Source organism: Lemur catta, chromosome 6 (genome assembly GCF_020740605.2).
Source record: "Lemur catta isolate mLemCat1 chromosome 6, mLemCat1.pri, whole genome shotgun sequence".
Lineage (NCBI taxonomy): Eukaryota > Metazoa > Chordata > Mammalia > Primates > Lemuridae > Lemur > Lemur catta.
In genome coordinates, this window is record NC_059133.1 from 42,877,837 (window position 1) to 42,903,506 (window position 25,670).

General features: G+C 41.4%; 1 protein-coding gene across 2 annotated transcripts in view; it reads left to right on the forward strand.

Annotated features, from left to right (window-relative positions):
• PTPRB (protein tyrosine phosphatase receptor type B) overlaps positions 1 to 25,125 on the forward strand; it is a 106,740-nt gene extending 81,615 nt beyond the window's left edge. For both annotated transcript variants that reach the window (XM_045553367.1, XM_045553368.1), the window contains 13 exons: positions 4,667 to 4,773; positions 7,785 to 7,884; positions 8,845 to 8,928; positions 9,027 to 9,044; positions 9,162 to 9,243; positions 9,842 to 9,932; positions 10,645 to 10,721; positions 12,344 to 12,478; positions 13,510 to 13,632; positions 13,820 to 13,983; positions 15,942 to 16,077; positions 23,002 to 23,122; positions 24,792 to 25,125. In XM_045553367.1, the coding sequence (XP_045409323.1) occupies positions 4,667 to 4,773; positions 7,785 to 7,884; positions 8,845 to 8,928; positions 9,027 to 9,044; positions 9,162 to 9,243; positions 9,842 to 9,932; positions 10,645 to 10,721; positions 12,344 to 12,478; positions 13,510 to 13,632; positions 13,820 to 13,983; positions 15,942 to 16,077; positions 23,002 to 23,122; positions 24,792 to 24,814 (1,261 nt within the window). In that variant the 3' untranslated portion in view covers positions 24,815 to 25,125. The remainder of the gene's footprint in view (positions 1 to 4,666; positions 4,774 to 7,784; positions 7,885 to 8,844; positions 8,929 to 9,026; positions 9,045 to 9,161; positions 9,244 to 9,841; positions 9,933 to 10,644; positions 10,722 to 12,343; positions 12,479 to 13,509; positions 13,633 to 13,819; positions 13,984 to 15,941; positions 16,078 to 23,001; positions 23,123 to 24,791) is intronic.
• The last annotated feature ends 545 nt before the right edge of the window (positions 25,126 to 25,670 follow it).

The following is a 25,670-nucleotide window of genomic DNA, read 5'->3' on the forward strand; positions in this document are numbered from 1 at the left end:
AATAAGGGAATGAGCCGAGATGCTCTATGAAAGTTACACACTCTTGTTATAGCTTAATCAACTCAGGGCATACAAATTTGTTTTCCAGAACACAGATTTCCTATCTTTCTCCAATATACGTTTGGTTCCGTCCTGTTAAAAGCATGCCAGGCAGACGATGCTTGATAAGAGGAGGCACAGCCTTTCAAAGCACATGAGAGAGCCACACGCTCAGCAGCTTCTTGTGTGGCAATGGCTGAATCCCGGCTCACTAGTCAGAATTCTACAGTCTCAGGGCGATAATCACCACAGTGACCCTCGATGCTGTCAGGCATCTTTTTTCCAAAGGGAATAGGCACACAAGAAAGAACATGGAGAAAGAAAAATTAGGATTGAAGAGAAATGGGAAATGCTAGGCTTAACTGATATGCAAGTTTATTATGTCAACGAATGTACTGTGTTCCCTTTCATTGCTGGGTTGCTATTATCCATACGTATTATTAGCATTGCTGCATATGGAAGGAGAAAGGGCAGATCATTATGGAGAGAGGCAGCTTGGAAGTTAGGAAAGTGCTGATCTGGTTTTGTTTTTATTCTAAATAGAATAGCAATGTGACCACAGTCAGGTGGTCAGCTTCTCCTGACCTCATTTTCCTCAAATGAAGAAAATTAAACCACATGATCTCTAACTTGCTGCTATAGAATTGTGATTCTGGACACATTGAAAATGGAAATAATTCTGTCAGATATCTGTTCATTAAAATAGTGTCTTATTCATATTATGGTCATGCCAATAATAATATGTTCAATATATGTTTTATCGCCTCCTCTGAGTAAGGTACTGGGCCAGGTGTTGTGGGTGATAGAAAGGTAAATAAGAGGGAGCCCCTGCCTTCGAGGAGCTTATGACACAGGAAGAGAAAGAAGACCTGTCTATAAACACACAGGCAGAAATGTTGATGGGCATAAGAGCTATATGAAAATAAGTGCTTCGGATGTTCAGAGGCTTCCTGAAGGGAGTTTCATTTTACCTGAGTATTAAAACATACGAAAGGACTTGGCAATGTGGAGATAGGGACAGGAGGAGATTCAGTGTGGAGGGAAGAGGGAATAGTGGGAGTCAGAGTATGGAGAGAGATTGTTTAGAGAAGAGCAAATAGTCCAGTTTCAAACAAAGGGTGTGTGAAAAGGAGGATTGGGGAACATAAGACCGGGATGACAGCATGGGACAGGATTGTGGGTGGGTGCTCAGTGCGGGCTAGAAAATGTAGTTGTGGTATTTATTTTTTGGAGTGAGTTGTAAGGACAGAGCTCCTCATGATCCATTAATTTTAAGCCAAGCCTATACTAGGTCATTATCTCCTTCCTGTGTTCCTGAAGGTTCTTATTCATCTGCATCCATTTTGTGTTTTGTGTTTACATCTGTGATTCCTAGAATTTCAGAGCAGAACATGTCAAGGTTGTTTATTACTGATGTTTTTATTTTACAGCTGAGGAAACCGAACCATAAAGAACTTTAGGGACCATTTAACTAATTAATGACAGAGTGAGGGCTAGAGCTCAGATCCTCTGGTTCCTAGCCCAGGCTCTTTTTGCCATCCGCCCAACAGAAGTCATTGCTTTTAACCAGAAATTAAGCCAAGAGCAATTATGGGAAAGAGATCTGCACTAAGAGTCAGAAAATATGGAGTTCAGTTTTCTTTCACCAGCTTTCTCTGTGATCTTGGGCAAGAAAATATGGAATCATTCCAGGATTTAGGTTCCAAACCTCTAAAGTAGTATAATAAGCTCCCTTATTATACTGGAGAGATTGAAGATGAACAAATAGAACCATGTTGGAAAAAGTCCTTCCGCACTTATAAATCACTACACAAATGTAAGAAACTCTTATCATCAGAGATACTCCTTTCAATATTCAAATATATAATAAATTAGCAACACATTGACTTCTTACCTTGTCATTTAACATGCAGTGACTGCTTGTTACCCTTTGTGGATATTTCACAATATACTTCCATCAACAGTCTATTATTCCTGGAAGCATAACTTTTGACTTGGAAAGGATCTTTTAGAGATGAAAAAAGGATCTTTTAGAGATGGAAATTATAGATGTGGTTGATCAATATCATCTTGGTGTTCATTTTACAAGATTACACTTGGACCTGGGCATGAGTTAGATCAGAACTATTTGCCCAGGCCTAGTGCTGCTTCAGCATTGTCACGGGACATGGCCAGATACCTTTGGGTTAAACAAATGTAGATTTTTTTAAAAGGAAAGAGGAGTCTTCCATTTACTTTCATAGAATTTAAATTAATACTAGCAAAAGATTTCCCATATAAACCAAGCCTAATGCTCTATCAGTAAACCTACAGCCAGAGACTCTTCAAGATAGAAGGAACTCAAGAAGTCTCCCAAGCCACTCTTTAACTCAGTGCAGGGTTACCCTCTGACAGCTTCCCTGGGAGCTGGTTCTCCTCCAGCCTCTGCTTAAATCCCATCCCCCAAGCCTGCACCCCCACAAATGACTGGGAGCTCATGACCTATGTATGAGGCAGCTCATACTCTAGATGTTAGTAAACAATTTTATATTCCTAAACTCCTCCTTCCTTCTGACTTCAGCCTACTGTGCCTAGTTCTACCTTCAATAAGAAAAATAATCATGTCTGTTTACTCTCATCCACAGAGGCCTTCCTTAAATCTGAAGTCAGCTATCAGGTGCCTTTAAGTCTTCTCTGTCATTGTCCTAGTCATTCACCTCAAGTGATCTCTATTCCTCCCTAAAATATATCCCCAGAAATTGCTCGCAGCCCTGCAGACTGGGCCTGACTCATGCAGAGAGCATGAGACTATGATGCGGATCATGGGCTTTTCATTCAGGCAGAGCTTACGAATCCGTGTTTCAGTATCTGCATCTTGCTTGCCTATTGAATTTAGGACCAGGCTGATCTTCAGGCACTATCCCATGCGGACACATGGACAGTCACCTCAACAGCTCTCTCTTATCCAGGTGACTGGAGTCCCTCCAAGTGTCAGCTGCAGAGTTCTAAATCGATGTCTCTCTGTCATTCTAAATCCAGTACCTCCCAAGCAAAGCTCAGCCTCTTTTGCCAGTCTCTCTCCCCATCTCTACCAACAATGCCATTGTTCTCCTGAGTGACCTGAGTTCAGTCTTAGGCCCATCCTTGATCCCTCCCTGCTCCTCCACAGTCTGGGCCCCACCTGGTCCTTCCTCACAGGTTTCCTTCCATTTTCATTGCCTCTGCACCGGGCGCAGGCCCCGTGGCCTTGGCCTGGAATATTGCAGCAGTCTCTTAACTGAGCTCTCTGCTCCCAGCCACCCCATCTCCTTAAAGACAGTTTCCTCCAAATTCCAGCATTCCTCATTTGCAATTGTATAATGCTTTTTGATTTTACTATTTACCTTATTTCTTTATATTTTGCTTTTCCAAGTTTTCAAGAGTAATGACCCTATATCTCTGTAACTTCAGCAATTAGATGTAAAAGAGGCCTTTAATAAACATTTCTTATTGATGAGAATAAGTATGATATTAAAAAATTTTTAGATAAAACAATGTTTAGAAAACAATGCCAAAAAAGGGGGAAAGGTATGTAAGTCAAAATAGCAGCAACAATAATAATATTGATATTTGAGCCACTTGACTGCTCTCACAGGCATCTCAGAATAACTGCTCTCACAACTGAACTCTGGATCTTCCCAAACCCCTCAATGTATTCCTCGTGTTAGTAAATGGCACCTCCATTCTTCCAGTTGTTCCCCAGCCAGAACACATGGAGCCATCCTAGATTCCACTCTTTTCTTTCATATTCTACATCAGCAAATCCTGCAGCTCTTCCTTTGAAATAGCCAATATTTCTCATGACCTTCACCACTAGCCCACCTGGATCATTGCAATACCCTTCCAACCAGTGTCCCTTCTTCTACCTCAGGCTCCTCTGTCTATTCCCCGTGCAGCAGCAGCCAGAGTGATCCTGATGAATACCCTCCAGTGGCTTCCCATGTCACTCAGTCGTCACCGTGGCCTCCTGGGTCTGTTGGGGTCTGGCCCTGTCTACCTCTCTGATCTCATCCCCAACCACTCCCTTACTGTGCTTCCACCATGCTGGTCTCCTTGCTGGTCCTCAGACACTGCAGGTGTGCTCCAGCCGCAGAGCCTGGCACCTGCATTCCCTCTACCTGGAATGCAGGCCCGGCTCCCTCCCTCACGTTCCTCAGACTTCTGTGCAAGTGTCCTCTTTTCATGGAGCTCTTCACTGACCGTGCTGAATAAAACAGCCCCACGTGCCATATTCCCAGTGCTTTCCTCTCCCTTGCCCTGCTCTTTGCTTTCTCATAACACACCTCTCATCTGACATATTTGTGTGTTTATTGTCTGACTTCCTCTATGAGAATGTAACCTCTGGGATGGTAAGGACTTTGTTTTATTTTTTACAGTCTCCCTAGCTCCTAGAACAGGGACTGGTACACAGCAGGGGCTCAATAAATATTTGATGGATATATCAATAAATGAATGCATGAAGCCAGGTCTGTATGATTCCATAGTTCATGTCCTACCCTGCTAGGCATGAAAGGGGTGCCTACCCTGTTTCTCCTTGAACATATTTTTCAGCCAATCCTACTGTGCTCAGCAACTAATTGGTATTTAAATAAATTGGTTTTCTTTTCAGAATCAGCATTCGGGCTTTTACACAGCTGTTTGATGAGGACCTGAAGGAATTCACAAAGCCACTCTATTCAGACACGTTTTTCTCTTTGCCTATCACGACTGAGTCAGGTAAGGCTATCCTTTTGACCCACCCACATCTTCTGGCAACTACCATGTCGCCTACAAGGACCTCTGTCGGGGAGGATATCTGGTGATTTGGCTGATGGTGGGGAGGATGTTTATTTTCACTTAGAACTTAATCTTTATATGATCATGGATTGATGCAGATTAGAGGGATTGCACAATTTCTGTAAAGCAAAGACTGAAAAGGGATTAATCTAGAAAAGAAGGTGGATTCAGTGGAATGTTGCTATAAAGGACTAAGAAAAAAAAGAAAAGAAAATTTAAAAGAAGGAAAGAAGGTTGAAGTACAAGATTTTTTTCTATTAAAAATGAATTATTTTTTAAACAGTGAGTGGAAAACATTAAAAACAAAAGCTTTCACAGGCCAAAATGTAAGTTGGTACAAAAGGCTTTCAGTTATAAGTGAGAATATATGTATGTATAAACATAGAATCACATAGGGAAAAACAGATTAGCAAGTATTAAAACACCAAAGTATAAATGATGAGTATCTCAAAGTAGTGGAATCATAGGTGATTTTTCTTCTTTTTGCTTATTATTTGTTGTCTTTACATTATTAAAAATGTTAATTTAAAAGGCTGTACATAAAAATTTATGAAAAAAACTTCTCTAGTGCCTTAGAGGGCAAGTCTGAGTAGCTAATGTTTACTGGTCACCCTCTCTATGGAAGTACAGTTTTAAGCATTTTACGTAGAATAACTCACCCAGGCCTCACTACGACCTTTTGAGGAAGATGCTATTATCATCTGCACTATAAAGGTGAGGACCTGCGGCACCCAGAGGTTAAGTAACTTGGCCAAGATGGTACACTTTTCTGGCACTTTCTGCCTGAGCATACAATTTCTCACTGCACTGTCTGAATATTCCCATCATGCTAAGAATAGCATCATTTTCATCACCTTCTTTCTCAACACCATTGTGTGCCCAGCCTTTCCCTGTAGCCAGTGCTCTACAGTGCTTGACCTCTAGGTCTGGGAAAGTTCTTCTTCATAGCTAAAACTGGCTCTCGTGCTGCAAGACAAAAGATGACTCAGCCTCACAAGCATTTCAATCTATTTATGCCAAATATGGGGATAATATTCCACTTTTCAAACCAAAGAGAGATCAGAACACAGTTAAGAAGATTTAGATGTCTTTGCTTATAATTTAATGTTTAGTGGGGATTTTGTAAACACAATTCTTTACTATGTGAATATTGTTATATAACAAAAATTGTATGTAGTCCAGTAAAGGAATACAGCAAACATATATATATTTTTCAATGTTAGCCACATTTAAAAAAAGATGAGTGTGTTGATTTGATGTCTTAAAAAGCAACATGAAATAAACAAACCCAAGGCCTTAAAATACAACTTCAAAAATGGGCTACTCCATAGACCTAAATATAAGAGGTAAAACAGTAACACTTTTAAAGGAAAATATAGGAGTAAATCTTTGAGACCTTGGTTTCAGAAGTAGTTTTTTTGATATGGCACCAAAAGCATACGCAATAAAAAGAAAAACAGATAAATTTAAAATGTTTGTGCTTCAAAGGACACAATCAAGAAAGTGAAAAGACAAAATACAAAATGGGAGAAAATCTTTACAAATTGTATATCTTATGAAGGCTGACTATTCAGAATATATAAAGAATTTGTACCTTACAATTCAATAATAAAAAGACAACAGAATCATAAAATAGACAAAGGATCTGAATAGACATTTTTCCAAAGATGTGTATAATTGGCCAATAAGCATATGAAAAGATGTTCACCATCATTAGTCATTAGAGAAATACAAATCAAAACCACAGGAAGATACCACCTCACATCCACTGGAATGGCTACCATTAAAAGGACAATAACAAGTGGATATGGGGAAATTGGAACCTTCATACATTGCTTGTGGAGATATAAATGGTATAGCTGCTTTGGAGAACAGTTTTGCAATTCCTCAAAATGTTAAACCTAGAGTTATGATATGACCCAGCAATTCCACTTGTCTAAGTATATGCCTAAGAGAAATGAGAACATGTCCACACAAAACCTTGTACATGAACATTCATAGCAGCATTGTTCATGACAGGTAAAAAGTAGAAACAATCCAAATGTCCATCACTGGATGAATGGGTAAGCAAAATGTGATATCTCCCTACAGTGGACTATTATTCGGCTATAAAAAGGAATGAACTATTGATATATACTATAACAACAATGAACCTTGAAAACATGCTAAGTGAAAGGAGCCAATCACAAAAGGCCATGTATTTATGACACAATTTATATGAAATGTCCAGAACAGGCAAATCCATAGACACAGAAAGTAGATTAGTGGTTGCAGGGGTTGAAGAGAGGGAGGAATGGGGAGTGATTGCTAATAGGTATGAGGTCTGTTTTGGGGGTAATAAAAATGTTATAAAATTGATTGTAGTGAGAACTGCAAAACTCTGTGACTATACTAAAAACCATTGAATTCTACAACTTAAATGGGTGAATTGTATGGTATGTGAATTATATTTCAATAAAGCTGTTAAAAAAAAACCAATAAGGCTTCATTACCTGTTCATAAACTCCCAGTGGCAGTATCATACCAGATAATAAAAATGAGATTTTGTTAAAATAACTCGCAATTCAGTGGATTTGCCGAAGCCCCGGATGCTATGTAATATGTTTTATATACATGAAATCACATTTTTATATTGTTGGCAAACTCTGGCCTTTATCTCGGGTGGCCCAAGCTTTACAAACAAAGTCCAAAATTCCTTTATGAGTTATACACTATTAACTTCCAAAGTAGACAGTCATGTCCGGCCTGACCATTACAGGGTGGCAGCCAGTATTTCATCTTCTCAGCTGCATACGCGTAGCCTTTGGAAAGTAAATGTCTCACTGGGGGCTTCGCTTGAATTCTGTTTGTAATAACATCACTTGGGAGCTACGGCCTCAGTAGCTCCTTTACTGGTTCCCTCACACTAACTTTCCCACCTGGGTTTGTTGTTTCCATCCGGATTATTGTAGAGCCCTTCCTTGGAGTTATTGAAGGTGTGAGTGCCGGTCTGTTTTTAATTGGCATGCTGGTGGCTGGTGTTGCCTTATTCATCTGCAGGAAGAAAACGAGGTAAGTACAAAGATCCCTTTGGTGATTGAGCCCACCGCTGTAAAGATGAAATTGAAAATGCCCTTTAGCCTGAAAAGTAAGAAGGGAAAATAATTCAATTTCCCCAGGTTAAATCATCAGTGTTTTCCTATAAAAATAAAAGCCAAATTCTAAAACCATGAGTCACTCTTTTTCAGTTCCTTTATATACCATTGATGAATTTGGCCCATACCAAATAACTGAGAGACCATCTGTAGCTTTACTTAAACATGAAACCAGATGCGATGGCACATGCCTGTAGTTCCAGCTACTCAGGAGGCAGGGGTGGAGGGATCACTTGAGCCCAGGAGTTCAAGACCAGCCTAGGAAACATAGCAAGACCCTGTCTCAAAAAAGACAAAAAAAAGAAGAGTCCTTTTGCACAGGAAAAAAACATTTTGGTGTGGTTCACATTCTAATGAAGACAGAGATGTTTGCAAATTGTGTGCCCAAGTGCTTTTCTGAAATATCCTGAAAAGTATGGGTGACATCACCATTCTGTGGCTCCTATCTGCCATCCTAATTTAAGAAAAGACCTAAAAAAACCAAATAGCATGTGGCCCCAATGCTTTGCCTTCTTCTCTTAGTAAATTTTTTTTTATTTGGCACATTGTCTTCTCTCCTGCAGTCGTGTCTGGTTCACTCTTGTGGGTTTTTTTTTTTTAAGGAAAATTTTATTGAGAATGTGGGAAGTGATTATAACCTGTAGCCAAAAACCAGAAGACAAATCTTTAGTTATTGCAGAGATCCGTTTCTGAGTGGGAAAGATCTTCTTTATGCTCTTTCCTTTCCCTCCCCCAAAGAGATGTTGGCTGAGTGCAAATCTACATGAATACTGAAAAATCCAATTTCCACAAACATGCACAGCCTTACCATAAATGGAAAAATTTGTTCAAGCCAAGTATCATAATCAGAATAAAAATCCTCTCCCTTACGTTTCAGCCATGGTCGAGAAAGGCCCTCTGCCCGCCTGAGCATACGTAGGGATCGGCCATTATCTGTCCACTTAAACCTGGGCCAGAAAGGGTAAGCACCACATTCACCTTCCTATAGGTTATTGAAAGATGGTATCGTATGAGATTTGCTAATGAGGTCTTTCCTCTTCTTTTGGTTTTCCTTCACAGTAATCGGAAAACTTCTTGGTAAGAGAGAAAACTCATTAATTACTATATTATCTGCCTTTGAAATATGACTCAGACTGGTTACAGCATTTTCCCTTTGCTGGAGTAATTTTTGTTTTGTTTCATTTTCAATGACAGCCCAATAAAAGTAAATCAGTTCGAAGGGCACTTCATGAAGCTGCAGGCTGACTCCAACTACCTTCTGTCCAAGGAATACGAGGTACAACTCAGACAGAATGAAGCCCCAGCACCCCTAGTCCTTGGCAGAATTCCCCTCCTAACCTTTACTTTGGAGACGGAGGCTGATGGGGCTCAGGAGTTAGGATGCTGCTTAGGATCTCAGCTGCGCCCTCTTTTATGCCTAAACCATTCCCTGCACAATATACCACCTAATCTCAGAGGCCAGGTCAAGCCCCAGAGTAGCACAGCAAACCGTGTGCTACCTGGATCCCATAGTAAGGAAGAGCTAACAAATCTCAAATGCAAACCTAATGCTGTCAGTGTTTCAGCCTGGCCATTTGCTTGGCTGGTTAATGACGTGGGTTGGTGAAAAGTACCCAGGCTTTGGATTTGATTCCCAGCTTTGCCACTGTGTGACCTGGGGCAAGTTAGTTACCCTGTCTGAGCCTCCTCTGTAAAATGGTGATAAGAACACCTCCCTTGTGGGGCTGTTGTGGGGATCAGGGTAATGCATGTCGAACACTAGGCATTCTATAAACAGTAGCTAGTGTACATATTTTTATCTATCTCCAGGACTGTATGATTTGCCTTATTCTATTTCATATTCTCCATTTGCAAACTTCTTTTTGACCTAATAGGACTTAAAAGATGTGGGTCGAAACCAGGCGTGTGACATTGCACTCTTGCCGGAGAATAGAGGGAAAAATCGATACAACAATATATTGCCCTGTAAGTTTTGTGTCAAAATTTATAATACTGTCTTCCTCTAGCCATTTCTACACTTTTCCAGGAATAAAATGGGGCTAAAGAAATATAGTATAGCTGGATATGGACAATCTCAGGTTCGGAACGCCTTCAATAAGAAACGACTTGTATGTTTCTGCACTTCCCTCTGGAGGGAGAATGACCAGTTTAAATTGTGATTATGAGAGGCCTCTTATGCTGCTGAAATTTTCCCCTGTGGTCCTACTGCTTCACCTTGGAGGCTAAAAACAGTAATGGCGTTAACAGCAAGGGCTCTGCCATCAAGCTGACCTGGGTTTGCTTAACACAGTCTTTAGTCAGAAATTTTTATTTAAATTATCCTTACCCCATTAAGCAAAGCAACAGAAGGTAGTCTTTCTGGATTGTATTTTTTCCAGCAGGGAAAGGGAGCTGGCCACTCCATCAGGCAAATATTATAGTGTTACAAAGGAAAGCCTGGGTGGGGCTTCACATTGTCCCCTGTGTCTGACTGTTTATGAGCCACCTGTGCAACCTGGGGCAAGCTAGTCATCCTGTGTGGGCCTCATCTGTAAAACGGAGATGATAACACCTCCCCTGTGGGGCCATTGTGGGGATCAGAGCTAATGCACATCGTGTGCTACACAGTACACAAATACAAACTGTAGAAAATTTACCCTGAGACTCAGTGACAAATCTCTCAATAACTTCCTTCCAGATGATGCCTCGAGAGTGAAGCTGTCCAATGTAGACGATGACCCTTGCTCGGACTACATCAATGCCAGCTACATCCCTGTAAGTGAGCCACTGGGTCATAGTGCCAGGATCAAGCTTTGAAGGGTGTCTACACTGGACATGCCAGCCCTCCTGTCTGTTCCCACTGTTCTTAGGTCTGGAAACATTTGTAGATTTCAGAAGACCATGTCTGATTGCCATAAAACGTGGGGTATCCAATTCAATCACTGCTAAGCCCTGTTATTCACAATGGCTGTACTCACATAAAATTATAATGGGCCCTGGATGCATTTTCATAGGTCATTTATTCTCTGCAGCCCTTGGCCAAGGTCAGGGTTCCCTAAGGAAGATGAGGCTCTGAGTTTGGCTAGCATCTTGCCACCTTCCTACAGCCACTACAGTGGACAAAACTTTAAGGTCAAACAGATCGAGGGTTGAATCCCACTTCTGCCCCTTGTCGACTCTGTGACCTTGGGAAAATTATATTACCTTTTTGGGCCTCCCTTTCCAAACACTTAGTATAATACTATTTATCTCAAACAATCATCCCTTCACTCAATAAACACCATTGTATGTTGAACACTAGGCTGTGTACAGAGATAAGATGCGATCCAACCCTACAGGAACTCTCAAAAGAGTTGGGGTATCAGGAAATTAGAAGGCAAGACCAGGAGAAACCTGCTAGAGCAGTGCTCCTCCAACATTAACAGACATCGCACTATCTGGGGGCCTTGTTAAAATGCAGATTCTAATCCAGAGCAGGGCGTAGGTGGGCCCTGGGACTCTGCATTTCTGGACTGATCAAGCATCTGAGTGATCCCAATGCTGCCAGTTTGAGGACCACACTGTGTAGTGAGAGGCTGGAGTTTGCCATGGAGCATCCAGGAGGAGAAGATCAACCAGCAGAGAGAGAGATAAAGGAAGGCTGATGCAGGCAGGCGGCATGACGAGGATAAATAAGGATTAGTCAGATGGGAGGCAGTGTTTGGGTGGGCGGGGGTGACATAATGTAGAGACCCTGAGCAGAGGCAAGGAGAGGAAGAGCTGCTACCAAGGTTTACAAGCAGTTCTTATTGCTGGAGAGCAGAACGAGGGAGTGAAGATATTCTAGCTCATAGAATTGTGGTTCGGATCAAATAAGATCTGTGCAAGTCGTGACCCACTGCACGTTAGATCGTGGGTGCTCAATGAACAGTGGGTTCTTTTTCATTAAGCTTCCTTTTCATGACATCTCTTACCAAATTATTCTAATGTTGATTTTCCAAAATGACTAAAACTCTTCTACACTAAATAGGGAAAGAGCCTGTTTAAAGTCAGTCCCTCAGACAGTCTCTCTCTCTCTCTCTCTCTCTCTCTCTCACACACACACACAAACACACACACACACACACACACACACGTAATCGAGGGTGAAGTGTTTTCTAGATCATGGCCTGAGTCCTCCATTAGCCGGTTAGAATAGACCCAGTCTAATAAAAGGGAATGTGGCTCTTAACAATAGTTCAATGTTCTGGCCTTTGTCCTTCCTGCTCCTGAGCCTTGACACTTGTGTTAGTATCTTTTTCTCAAGTCAGGATCCTGGCAGAGACCTTCAAATCATCTAATCTGCAGAGCTAACTCTTTGTTTACAGTTCTGAAGAGGTCCATTGTTTCTGACTCTCCATATTGTAAATTCATTGCAGGGCAACAACTTCAGAAGAGAATACATCGCCACTCAGGGGCCGCTTCCTGGAACCAAAGATGACTTCTGGAAAATGGCGTGGGAACAAAACGTCCACAATATTGTCATGGTGACCCAGTGTGTGGAGAAGGGCCGAGTGAGTAAACAGCCTTCCTGACTTCCAAGCTTTGCTTTCCACTGCATGGATAGAATTCTGCCCCACCATCCACAGTTAAACCACACAAAACCAAGTAGAGATCATGTGAGAACCATGTTAGTGACTTAAGCTACTCAGTTCGAAAAGTTCTAATAGTAAATCCATCCAGGTGATGCCTGATTCTGATTCTGGGTCTCAAGTTTCAGTCAAAGCTATTTACCTTTGAGGACTGGGATTATCCGCAGTGCCCATTACACAGAAAGATTACCTGGCCACTTGCGTGCTTCATCCTTCAGTGTATGGCCACAGAGAGACCCTGCCAGAGTCACTGCACCTGCCCCTGCTCTCAAGAAAGAAGCGAGTTTTAGGCTGTGTCGGCAGATGCAAAGTAAAATAATTATCTAGACAAATTAAGCCAACCTTTTGGAATGCAATTATAATCCTTACTTTATATGGTTACTTTGAGGATTAAAAGACATTATACTTAAAGAGCTCAGTATCTGTGCTCAATAAATACATGCTCACAATCTTCTTTCTCCTGTCTTTGTACATGTAAAGGCGAGCTTAGCTAAACATTCTGATTCCTCAAAGATCTCTTGGCAGTGACATAAAAATATGAACAAAGCAGAGCCAGAAAGACAGTGCCTTCCTATGTCCAGCTAGATCTTTCTTCAGAAAAAAAAAAAAAATTATAAATTGTAAGCCATGGTTTATTTGCTAGTGGAACTAAGGAAATTAATTTAAAAAAAAAAAAAAGCTCAAGCCATGTATCACCGTGCCTAAAAAGTGAGTGAATGCAGAGGTTGGGGCGTGTGGGTGCGCCTTGCGCAGAGTCTCTGCTTCACTCCCCACAGCCGCTCAGCTTCAGCACTAGCCACGAGCAGGTTAATGTTAATAAAAAGTAGATGCTCAAATTGCTTTAGCAGCTGACCTGGATTCCTAACTCAGGAAGGTATTTTGAGGAGGGAGAGTCCAAGTTCACAAAGGAGTCACGTTTCTGGACTCACCTTTTTTTGTTTGTCTTCTTCTAGGTAAAGTGTGACCATTACTGGCCAGCAGACCAGGATTCCCTCTACTACGGGGACCTCATCCTGCAGATGCTCTCCGAGTCCGTGCTGCCCGAGTGGACCATCCGGGAGTTTAAGATATGCAGCGTACGTTGGTTTGCTTGACTTCATTCAACAGCCTAGCTTGGAAAGATGAAGGGCGTGTGTGAACCCCGTTTTAGCTGGTTCTTCTCCTGCAGCTTCAGCCTGTAGGAATTCCTGCGGGACACAGTTGTCGGATCTGAAGGCTTGCCTTGGGCGGTTCCTCTTACTGTCCTGTTCTCTGCTCTTGCAGGAAGAACAGCTTGATGCACACAGACTCATCCGCCACTTTCACTACACGGTGTGGCCAGACCATGGAGTCCCAGAGACCACCCAGTCCCTGATCCAGTTTGTGAGAACCGTCAGGGACTACATCAACAGAAGCCCGGGTGCTGGGCCCACCGTGGTGCACTGCAGGTATGTGGTGGCCTCGGCGCCAAAGAAATGGCAGCCGTACATGCGGGGGCTGTGCCCGGGAGTCTGGAAAAAGGCATAAGCAAGGGGAATCTGGCCGGCGGAGAGTTTATCTGAGCCAACCAGCCTGCTTCAACCCCAGGGGACTTTATTACACTCCTCCCCTTCCCCTGCCGGCTTCCCCCCTCTTCACTGACTTCTCTTTTTCTACTTTCTTCCCTTCCCACCTCTCTCTCACGCTCAGCCTGCAGCCTTCTTTCTCCTCTTGTTCCTTTTCTTACTATCCAAAATGCAAAGTCCTGCTGTGACTCCCATGCCCTCCATCATGGGCCCCGTAGGCTCACCTTCCATCCAAGTTCCCGATAACTCACCTCCGGAAGGTGAATGCACAGGCTCATTCTTGCCTCTGGCCATTCTTAGTCCTCGGAATGGCTTTGTCTCTCTCCCCCTCTACACAAGCCCTACCCATCCTTTGAGGTCCCTGCCCTAGACTTCCCTCCAAATCCAGTATTGTGCCATGCCACAGATTAGGTCATTTGTAAAACAATAGAAATTTACTTCTCATCCTTCTGGGATCTGGGAAGTCTAGATCAAGGCACCAGCAGGTTCGGTGTTTATCAAGGGCCTGGTCTCTGCTTCCAACATGGTGCCGTATTGCTGCATTGTCCAGAGGGGACAAAGGCTGTGTCCTCACATGGAAGAAGGTATGGAAGGGCAAAAGGACCTAGCGAGTTCCTTCCAGCCCTTTGATAAGGTACTAATCCTATCCACGAGGGCTCTGCCTAATTACCTCCCAAAGGCCCACTTCTTAATGCTGTTCCATTGGGGATTAAGTTTCAATATGAATTTTGGAGGAGACACAAACATCCAAACCACAGCATAGCACTTGCCACATATAGCACCCAATTTTTCCTTTAAATTTCTCGTCTCTCCTGATTTCTCTTTGCTTCAGACAGTCTGTCCATAAAATCAACCTAACAAGCGATCCTCTCTCTGGGGAGCCTGGTATTTAGCTAATTAGTGTTTGCAGCAACGCTTTGATAGCCCTAACTGAATGGCACTGATAAATAAGGAGCAAGGAACTGCTACAGTAAGGAAAATGTCAAGTGCACTCGTGTCTTCCCAATCAGCCCAGCGCCCTGGGAGCCCCGCTTTCATATGTCATTGGAACCCTGACACTTCCAACAGGAAGGTGAGGCAGGCACTCAAGAGCTTCCTGCTTTCTGAAAAATGGCAGGCTTCGTTGCCCAGGACCACTGGAGAACTGGTTCTTCATCTTATAAATGTGTGCATCAAAAATCCCCAGAGAACAAAACCACTTTGGGGAACAATTTGGCAATCCCTAGTGAAGTTGAAGGTGTTCATACCCGATGACCAACCCAGCAGTTCTGCTTTCAGGTGTCAACCCCTGAGACATCTCCATACATTGCACAATTATGTTCATTGCAACCAATTTTTTAATAGAGAAAAGCAAAAATGATCTCATCATTATTGTATTGTCATCTACTGTAGGGAATAGATGGTTTATGAACTCTACAGAATAGTTAAAAGAAATCAGATCTGCTTGTAACAACATGGATAAATCTCAAAACACAATATTGAGCAGAAAAGTTGGCAAAGGGATACATATAACATGTCACCATTTCAGTAAATTTTTGAAACACATAAAGGAAATATATTGTTTATGGACTGACATTATGTAGGAAAAGTATAAAAACATGCATGGAAATTATACACACCAAGGGCAGGGTTGGGGTGGGGAAAGGGAAAGAAAGGAAGGGGAAAGAGATAGAAGGCTGGGGTTATATTTCTTTAAGAGAAAGTGCACATTGAGAGAAAGAAATATTCCTATCTTCTGCCATTACTTGGAAGGGAAAAGAAAGATTGTAGCAGTCTCTGGACGCAGTCTTAAAAGGCAAATTTAGTAAAAAGGCTCAATCTTTCTTTGCCATGTCTTCTAGTGCTGGTGTGGGTAGGACTGGAACCTTCATTGCTTTGGACCGAATCCTCCAGCAATTAGACTCCAAAGACTCTGTGGACATTTATGGAGCAGTGCACGACCTAAGACTTCACAGGGTTCACATGGTCCAGACTGAGGTAAGGGTTACAGGCTGAAGGACACAGACCACCCTCCACTTACCCCCAACCCCCCAAAACAACAACAAAATGTCCCAGACTTTAATCTGACAAGGAGAAATAACCATGACACATTAGGAAGAAAAAGAGAGAACTGAATACAGATATTTTTTAGGACTTGCTATTTTAAAACAAATCTCAGCGACCTTTAGCGTGACGTGTGCCCTTGTCTCTACTGAGCTAGTTGCTCAGTTCAGGAAAGAATTAATTTAGGTGGGTAGGAAGAAAGATGAATTTTTTTTTTTGAATTTCACATGGGGGAATGGTCAGGCCAGTCCATCTTAGAGATCACTCTAATATAAGCTGGTGAAGGAGCACCAGCATCTCAATTAGTAAGGAGGAAGAAGATTCCAATCTCTTCTCTCCCCAAGCTCTCCATACCTGCACCCTCATTTCTGGAAATACCAAGAGAGCATATGTTGATTGTGAAGGCTCAATGCTTCCATTTGTACAGCCCTTTGACATCTTCAGGGCATTTCTGAACATAGTATCTCATTGCATTTTCACAATATCCAGGTAAGAAGTATTATATTCCATTTCTAGAGGCTAAAGGGCTTTGCACAAAGCGCACAGCCATGAAGTGGCTGAGCTGGCTTGGACACTGACAGAATCCCAGCCCCTTGAGTATCAGGCCGACTGCCCCACAGCCTGAGGGACAGATCTGGTTCCCCTGCAGAGACCAAGCATCTCATTCACTCCCCTGCCTAAATGGCTTCCGACGCTCAAGTTCTCTTACCCTTGTGTTTTCCAAGTTTTTCCCCAAGTAATTCGGCAAAATACTCTGTATAAAAAAAAAAAAAAATTCCCATGTTTGAAAAAGTGAAAAATTCCACCTTCCCCTCTTACAGTCACAGTACACGTGACTGCAGCCACAGCAATGCTCCTCAAAAAGGGGGAATCCTGCATCAAAGGCTCCCTTTGAGCTTTGCTGAACCCGCTATTCCCAAAATCACCTTGACCCCTGAATTCTTTCCTTGTGCAGCAATACTAATATCCTACAGAATTCCCACTCTGTGGCACATTTGGCAAAACAATAGTGTCACTGCCTCCTGCAGGCAGCGTCCACACCTAGGATCCTCTCCCATCACCATTGTCCTGGGCTGGGAGGACTTTCATTATAGCAATTATCCCACCGTATTTTGAATGTTTTATTATGAAATTGTTTAAAAATACAGAGAACTAGGGAAAACAGTATAATGAGTTTCCCTGTACCCAGACCCCAGCTTCTACAATTATCAGTATTCTGTGTTTTTTTCCCAACTATATCCCATATACACTGTTCCCCACCCCATGACCTCATGGGAATATTTTAAAGCAAATCCTATTAATGCCTTATTTCATTCTTAAATGCATACATATATATGTGTGTGTGTGTGTGTGTATATATATAAATGTTTTTTAGAGATAAGAAATCTTTTTAAAATTATGACCACAGTACGTACCATTATCACATCTAATAATTTTAACCATAATTCCCAAATATCATCTAATATCTAGCCAGCACTTAAATATCCCCAATTATCTCCCAAAATTACTTTTTATAAAAAACTGTAGTTGGTTTTCATTAGAACCCAAAATTCACACATTTCATTGGCTGAAATATCTCTTAAATATCTTTTAACCTATAATCACCCTCCCTTCCATTTGTTTTCCATGCCATTTATTTGTTAAAGAAACCAGTTCATTTGTTCCATAGATTTTCCCACATTCTGGAAGTGGCTGATTGCATTCATGGCGGTAATGTATTCCTCTATTCCCCGTGGTTTTTGTCAGCTGGTCGTTAGATCCAGAGGCTTGATTAAACTCGGGTTGCTTCTGCCACCACAATCCTCTCGGTGGTGCCGAGTACTTCCTGTTGCATCACTTCAGGAGGCAGGTCATCAGGTCTGTGTCTCTCTCTCAGTGCTGATGAAACTGACAGTGGGTTCAGGAGGCAGCAGCCTGAGCCAGCCATTATCCTCAACAGCTTTTCACCTAATGATTTTTAGCAGCCATTGATGACTGCTGTCTAGCTCTGCTACCTCATTAAGGGTTGTACAATTATAACACCCTGTATCATAATGGTCATCCTGCAGCTTTCTCCTCAAGACTCTGAGTTCTTAGAGGGTAGGAACGTGTTTTCCTTCTCTATAGCCTCAATATTTTTTAATCTGTCAAATGAATGAACAAATATCCTACAATTATGTTGCTAAAAATCAGCATTAATGTTTCATTATTAGTGTATTGTCACTTCCACAAACTCCAACCACACTTAATTTGTAAGTTGAGGAAGAGGAGGTTATGGCAATATAAATAATATTGAGCCGTGTGTGTGTGTGTGTGTGTGTGTGTGTGTGTGTGCGCGCGCACGTGTGTGTGCGTGTGCGTGTGCATGTGTTTTCAGGCTCTCTAGTAATTGTCAAAGAGGCTTCTTGGGCCATGTATCACTTCCATACACCTGCCCAAAACTCTGGAGATGCATTTTTGGCAAAGAGCAGGAACTCTATTATAAATACCATTGGCTGACTTTCAGACCAGAGGTAACACAATGTGCCAAAGCTCTTCCTCCTTCTCCTTAGAAATAACTCCTTTTCCCTATTCTCTTCTCCTTCTCCCCCTACCTTTCTGAGGATTCTGTGGCTTTGTTCCTCAGCTTGCCTTCTCAATGTTTGAGTTCCCAACGGTTCTGTCCTCAAGGCACTGCTCTTCTTTCTCTCAATCTTCATTCTTTGTGATGTCCTCCATGCCCATGGTTCCAAGAAACATACATGCTTATGTTTCCCAAACATAATCCTGCTTCCCCAGCATTCACCTAAGTACCTGCCTACCAGACAATTCCACCTGAAAGCCTTGCAGTCATCTCAAACCCAAAAAGCACAAAACTGAACTTGTTAGCTTTCTTTTAAAAAACATCAACAAAAACAACACTACTCCTGGCCTTGCACCTTCCAGTTTCAGTGAACAGTATTGCATCCATGTGTTTGCCCACGCTGCCTTCTTTACCTGCAGTTCCCACATCCAAGTACTCAAGAACTCCTGTCAGTCCTACCCAATGTCCTTCTCTTTGTCCCAGTCCCTCACTCCACTGCCACTACCCTTGTTGGGCCCTTTATCAGCTCTTGTTGGCCCTGTTGTCATAGCTTCCTGGTTGGTTTCTGTCCTAATGATTTTTCATCACCACTTGCATCATCAAAGTTCCCTGGCTGACCATGTCGCCTCCCTGCATAAAAATCTTGGAAAGGTCACCATTGCTCGTAAAGTGAAGTTCAAACTCTCATCCTTGTGCATAAGGCTCTTCATAACCTGGCCCAACTTAACTTCTCCAGTTTCATGTCATAATACTACCCACCACTACTGTTTTAGAGTCTGCCAAAATTAAGGAAGCTTTCCTTCCCTGGGCCAGAATCAACTTTTATTCTTTCTATCATAATGAAATAAACATTGCAGTAAGATAGAAACTTTGTCTTTCCCTTTTTTCTGATTAAACAAAATCCCAAACAATAGCCAGATATCATCTGTCTTGATTTAGCCTCTGCCAAAATTGGGCTGCTTCTACAGGCTCTGAATCCCTGGCCCCAGAGTTGGCAGGGCTCCTTTTGTAATGGCAGTGGGTGCAAAGTGGTATAATCCACAGCTGAACCCCTGTGGGTAACTTCCAGCAAAAGAGGAAGGACATTCTAACCCCTTGTATTATTTTTCTGGGTCCATGGTGGTAGTTGACTCCAACTTTCTTCTATATTTGGTATACAAAGGGATTCAGGTCTTCATAATTTTTTATAAATATATCAAAAAGCAAGGATTTCTAAACAAAAAGGCACTAGTCAGGGGATTTGCAGGTGTGTCCCTCCTTCTTTTAGCCTGCTTTGGGGCACATTTGCAGCCTGACTCTGAGAGAGACACTTAGGGAGAAATAACTTATTCTAAAGAAAAACAGACAATAGTCCCAGTCTGTCAATCTCATCTGCTTCTCATGAGAACGAAACACTGCGATGTCGTAGGACTAAGGATCTCAGGTTCCATTTGGGAGATTGTTCTGGAGGTTTCCTATAACCCATACAATCTACATTTCATCTACCAGACTTCTCACAGTTTCTAGAATATGTGCAATTTCATGTTATTTTGCCCTACTTCTTTGCTCAAATTCTTACAAATGTCACCTTATCTCTCTAGCTTGATACTTTTCTCCACTAAAAGTCAATTTAATGACTTCTTCTTCCATAGGAAGCTTTACACATAATTCTGACTTTTATCATCTTATAGTTATTTGTTCACATTTGCCCTTCTGCTAAACTATGCACTCAGGGATCATGAAAAGCTATAATACTATTATATAAATACTATCTAATACTACAAATATTGATGAAATTGAATGGAACTGAATGTGTTAACACCAAGCCAAGCCCTCACCATTAAAAAAAAATGATATTTTATGATCTGAGGTTCATATATTAGACATTCTACTTTTCATTAAGAATAAAGTGAGAAGCACATTAACAATCTGATAGTTTTAGTAGTAGTCATTTTCAGAAGGATATTCTATGGGGAAAAGACAAATTTATATTTAAGACAAGGCAAGTTAATGGGTATTAACTAGTTTCAAACCCCATGGTGGATCATTGTTGAAGAATTTATTAATAGGCCATAGCACAGATGTACTAGGGTTCATTCACAGCTTACCTCTGAGGCCCCAAAGTAGTTTAATATCCCAGTAGAACTGAAAATATGAATTATGGGTGGGAGAAAACAGTGGGTGCCACTCTATTATTTGGTGGATCACTTTTAAGATGGCAAAAAGAGATTGCTCTATATTATTAACTGTTCTCAGGATAATACCCTCCTCAAATTTTCAAGGTTGAGATAGAATAAAACTCTCATAACAAATGAGCAAGGTCTGTGAGCAGAGAAGCAGAGAATAGTTATTAATATTATTGCAGGCCTCATTTATGATTGATTTGGTTGTTTAAAATGTCCCCATCTATTGATTATACCAGACCTACCTTATAAAGTCCCATGGGTAGATGACCAGGCAAGCTTCCAATCAGGGACAATGCCTTGTGCCAACCCATAAAAATAAGTACTTATCCACTTTGAAAGATTGTTAGTGAGGGAAGAGCTTATAGTTCTACTTTGTATCTCAAACTCTTAAAATACTTATTCTAAGGCTGACCACACTGATGGCCTTGAACACGAGGTCCAGAAATATTTTTTATACAACTGACATCAACATAAAGTCTTGTACCCTTTAATGGACAAAGGATTTCGCTGTAGAAGAGACCTTGGCCTCCTTGTCTGATAGATGGGGAAACTGAGATCTCAGGAAGCCTCGTGATTGAGCCTAGGGCAGCTGGAGGCTGCATGAGAGCACAGTCCCCCTCACGTGGTGTCTGCTCCCCTCCCAGCCTCCTCACTCCCTCCCTGGGCGCTGAGCAGTTGCTGTATCGTTAAGGAGAGCCCACAGCCAAGCCCTGAGGTTCCACAGACATCCATTCCCTTATGAGAGAGCTCAGGCGGGGATAAGGAAGGGGGCCCAGTGCACAAGTTTGGCTGCCTGTGGCTGAGACACCATTGTCAGTGAAGGTCTTTGTGGTGTCTTTATGGCCACCAAGGCACTGAGTCTTCTATATGTGTTTATATTTCAAAAGTAGTTAATACCCAAATAGTTGACAGGTAGGTCTGTCCTCACTGTGCAACCCCATGTAGTTCTCTGCAGTCAGCCAACCTCTCTGAGATTCTTCCATGTGCCAGACTTGGATGCTGGAACAACAGAGACGGATAAGACCCTGACCGTGCATTCAAAGAACTAACAGTCCAGTGGGGTTTACTGTACACACCTCCTTTTTCTCACTGTATTCCCAAAGTAAAGGGAACAAAACAGAAAAATGATTTTCTCATTCAGTAATGCAATGAAATTGGGATTTGCCTAAGAAAACTGGTTTAGTAAAAATGACATGAACTCTGAGGTCCCACTCCCAAGGATCAAATTCTGGGGCCCCATTTCTTAGCTATGTGACCTTGGAGAAGTTACTTAACTTCTGAGTCTTAATTTATGCTGATAATTATATCTACTTCACAAGGCTGTTGAAATCATTGAATGAGATAATTTATGTAAAGCACATAATTAGCACAGTGTTAGGCATTTATTCATCTTTTTCATTGTGAAGGACCTACTATGTGCTAGACATAGTTCTAGGCACTCACAGAACATACTGTGTACATACGCATGCTTGTTAAAAAATGAATAAACGGCACCTCTCTGCCAATTACCATTATTCTCTTTTCAGTGGGAATACAAAGCAGTCACTCTTTTAAGTACCAGAGACAATTAGTGAAGTGATGGTCAAGAAATTTTCTGACTACAGTTGACCCCTCAACAATGCAGGGGTCGGTGTAGGGGGTTGGCAATCCCCACACAGTCAGAAATCTGCATATAACTTTTGACTCCCCAAAAACTTAACTACTAATAGCCTACTGTTGACAGGAAGCCTCACTGAGAACACAGTTGATTAATACATATTTTGTATGTTATATGTCTTATATACTGTGTTCTTACAATAAAGTAAACTAGAGAAAAGAAAATATTAAGAAAATCATAAGGAAGAAAAAACATATTTACTACTCATTAATGGAAGTGGGTCATCGTAAAGGGAGTTGGTCTTGCTGTCTCAGGGTGGCAGAGGCAGAAGAGGCCGAGGAGGTGGAAGTGGAGGCGGGAGACACAGGGGCACCACTGGTGTAACTTTTACTGGAAAAATATCTGCAAGTAAGTGGCCCGTGCAGTTTAAACACGTGTTGTTTAAGGGCCAACTGTGTATGGCATTCCATCATTGCTGATGTTTGTCAAAGATTCTAATTTTTCTTATGCTTGAGAGCAAGCCCTCCCCTGACATGTTTGCTGCTTTTCCGCAGTGTCAGTACGTATATTTACATCAGTGTGTAAGAGATGTCCTCAGAGCCAGGAAGCTACGGAGTGAACAAGAAAACCCCCTGTTTCCAATCTACGAAAATGTGAATCCGGAATATCACAGAGGTAAGAGCTTCCTTCACTAACTTTTAAGTTCATTTATCGAGATATGGTCAATCTGGAAACCATTAATAACTAAAGCTCTTCCGATAAATACCACGCATTTCTTCTTCTACCCAAAAGGTCCCTACAAAGAGTGGCAACAGGAAGGAGAGGCAGAGTGGGGAGGGGGCTCCCACAGTTGAGTGAAATTGCTGTTTCACATGGGCATCTCTTCCTGCCTAACCTAGGATGCCCTCTATTAGGGACTCTGCTTAACATTTCTTTTCCAAGCAATAAGCCTCCCCTGGGAGTTCAAATTGTACAGTCCCTTTAGAGAAGAATTTGGCCATCAAGGTATCAGGGTCCTTAATGTGTTCTTATCTTATAACCCAGTAGTTCTCCTACCACCCTAAGTACAGAAAAAGCATTATGCATGAAGCTTTTCATGGCTAAAAGTTTGAGTAAAAAACCCCTAGCTGTTTGACAATAGAAGATTAAGCACACCATGATGCATTCACTTATAGAATATGATGCAGTCATTAAGAATGATATTTTTGAGGATGTTATAATAAAATGGGTATTCTTATACGTAAGTAAAGCAGAATGTGAAACAAACAAAAGTAATGCATAGGGGAAAAAGACTGGGAGGAAATGTAATACAATCATAAAATAAATTTCTCTGAACAATAAAAACAAATTTTTCCTTCTATTTTATGTATTTTCTAAATTTTCTAGAATAAGCATATAACATTTTTCAAATGAAAAATTCAGTAGAAAAAATTTATATACCTTATAAGGCACTGCTTTGATCAAGCAATAATTAAATGACAAGAGAAGAGTCCTCATGCCTCTTCCTACTCTGGGCCATCATTGCGACCTAAGTTATCACATAGGCTAATTGCAAATGTGCAGATTCGTTGTATTAATTCTTTATTACTGCCTAACATATTATCCCCAAATTTAGCTGCTTAAGTCAGCATTTATTATCTCCATTTCTAAATAATCTTCAATTGACCGTGTCACCTAACATTTTACTTAGTTCTCTGTACTGTCTATACCCACTCGCCCAGCCAGTATGTTAAATAATCTGTAAAGCACAAAAGCTACTATTTAGAAGAGTCTTTTGTAAATCAGATAATCCTTTTGTATTATAAATAATTACCCCCCTAATTTATCTGAGTAGTAAATTAAGGTTTTTGCATGTCAGATTCCTTAAGAAGCTCCAAGATAGAGGGAGTTCTGGGGCAACTTAGAGGTTCCTTTGTCTTATTTTGACTTTTTTGAGAGTCTTTTTTTAGAGTAATCTATGGTACTCCTCAAAGAAGCTAACTACAGTATAGAAAAAGGTAACCACCAGGCACCTGAAGTCTAGGATTCAGGTCCTAAGTCTGGAAGTAACTAGCATTAACAAGCTGCGTAACCCTGGGTGAGTTATTCTGCCTCTCTGGATCTATGACTTCATCTATAACAAGAGAGGGGGTAGACTAGAATCTCTAGTCCCCTCCAAGTCTAATAATCTGGGTTTCTAAATGGGATGACTTGGCCACCATAGGAATTGTCTCATCTCAAACTATTAATATATTGAGCTTTAGTCATTTTTGCTGGTCTTTCCCATTTGTGATTTCTACAGACAGAGCAAACAACTATGAAACACCCTGCTACAGTCTCTAATTGCAATGTTTTTTTGTTTCAGATGCAGTCTATTCAAGGCATTAAGAATGTGCCCAAAGATGTCCTGGAGAAAAATTATTCACTGTGTGATTTTTTTTTTTTTTTTTAACTCGCTTCATGCCCTACAGATGTGCCGGCTCTTTCTGTTGATACTATGTATAATTTATTAATCTGGAGAATTTTAAAAATTTTATGTAATTTAAAGGTAACAGATATTATTGTACATAGTTGTATTTTGTAGTTTCTTCTGTAAATATGTATTTTTCATAATGTTTAATATTAAGCTTTATATAATACTATTTTTCCACACTTAAGTGTTCATGGCTTGTTCTACATAAACTAATTCAAATTCTATGGCAGGACTACTGGTAAAACGTGTATTTTACTTCTGGTAAAATGTTGCAGAAACAATCTCTTGGACCGTGTTTTTTACCTGTTTGTGTTCGCTGGACTGGAAGAAGGGTTGGGCTAGTGAAGCAGGTAGTGTGGCTGGCTGGCTGCATTGCTGTCCCATGAATCTCAAGATCCAAAGATGATCCAGATGCTATTAGGACAAGATCTCACGGTTAACAAAAGGATAGAGGGAAGAGGAGAAAAAAATTAAGCAGCACCAAAGCACAGCTAAATGGTTGTGCCTAAACTAGTTGCTCTCTCCCCTTTCTCCTGCCAGAGATTCAAGCCCAAGTGGTCACCTTGAGGGTCTTGTAACTTGCAGTGCAAGCCCAGGCTGCAGGGTTGAGGGTTCTGATAGAGAATGATCCAAACAGAGTGATAAATTCTTTGTGTTAAGAAGATACTAGCTCTCTCAGCTTTGTTACTTGGAAAAAAAATTAAAAAACAAAAAAAAGAAGAAGAAGATGCCAGCTGTACCACTGACTGGAAACAGCACGCAGAGCACCAT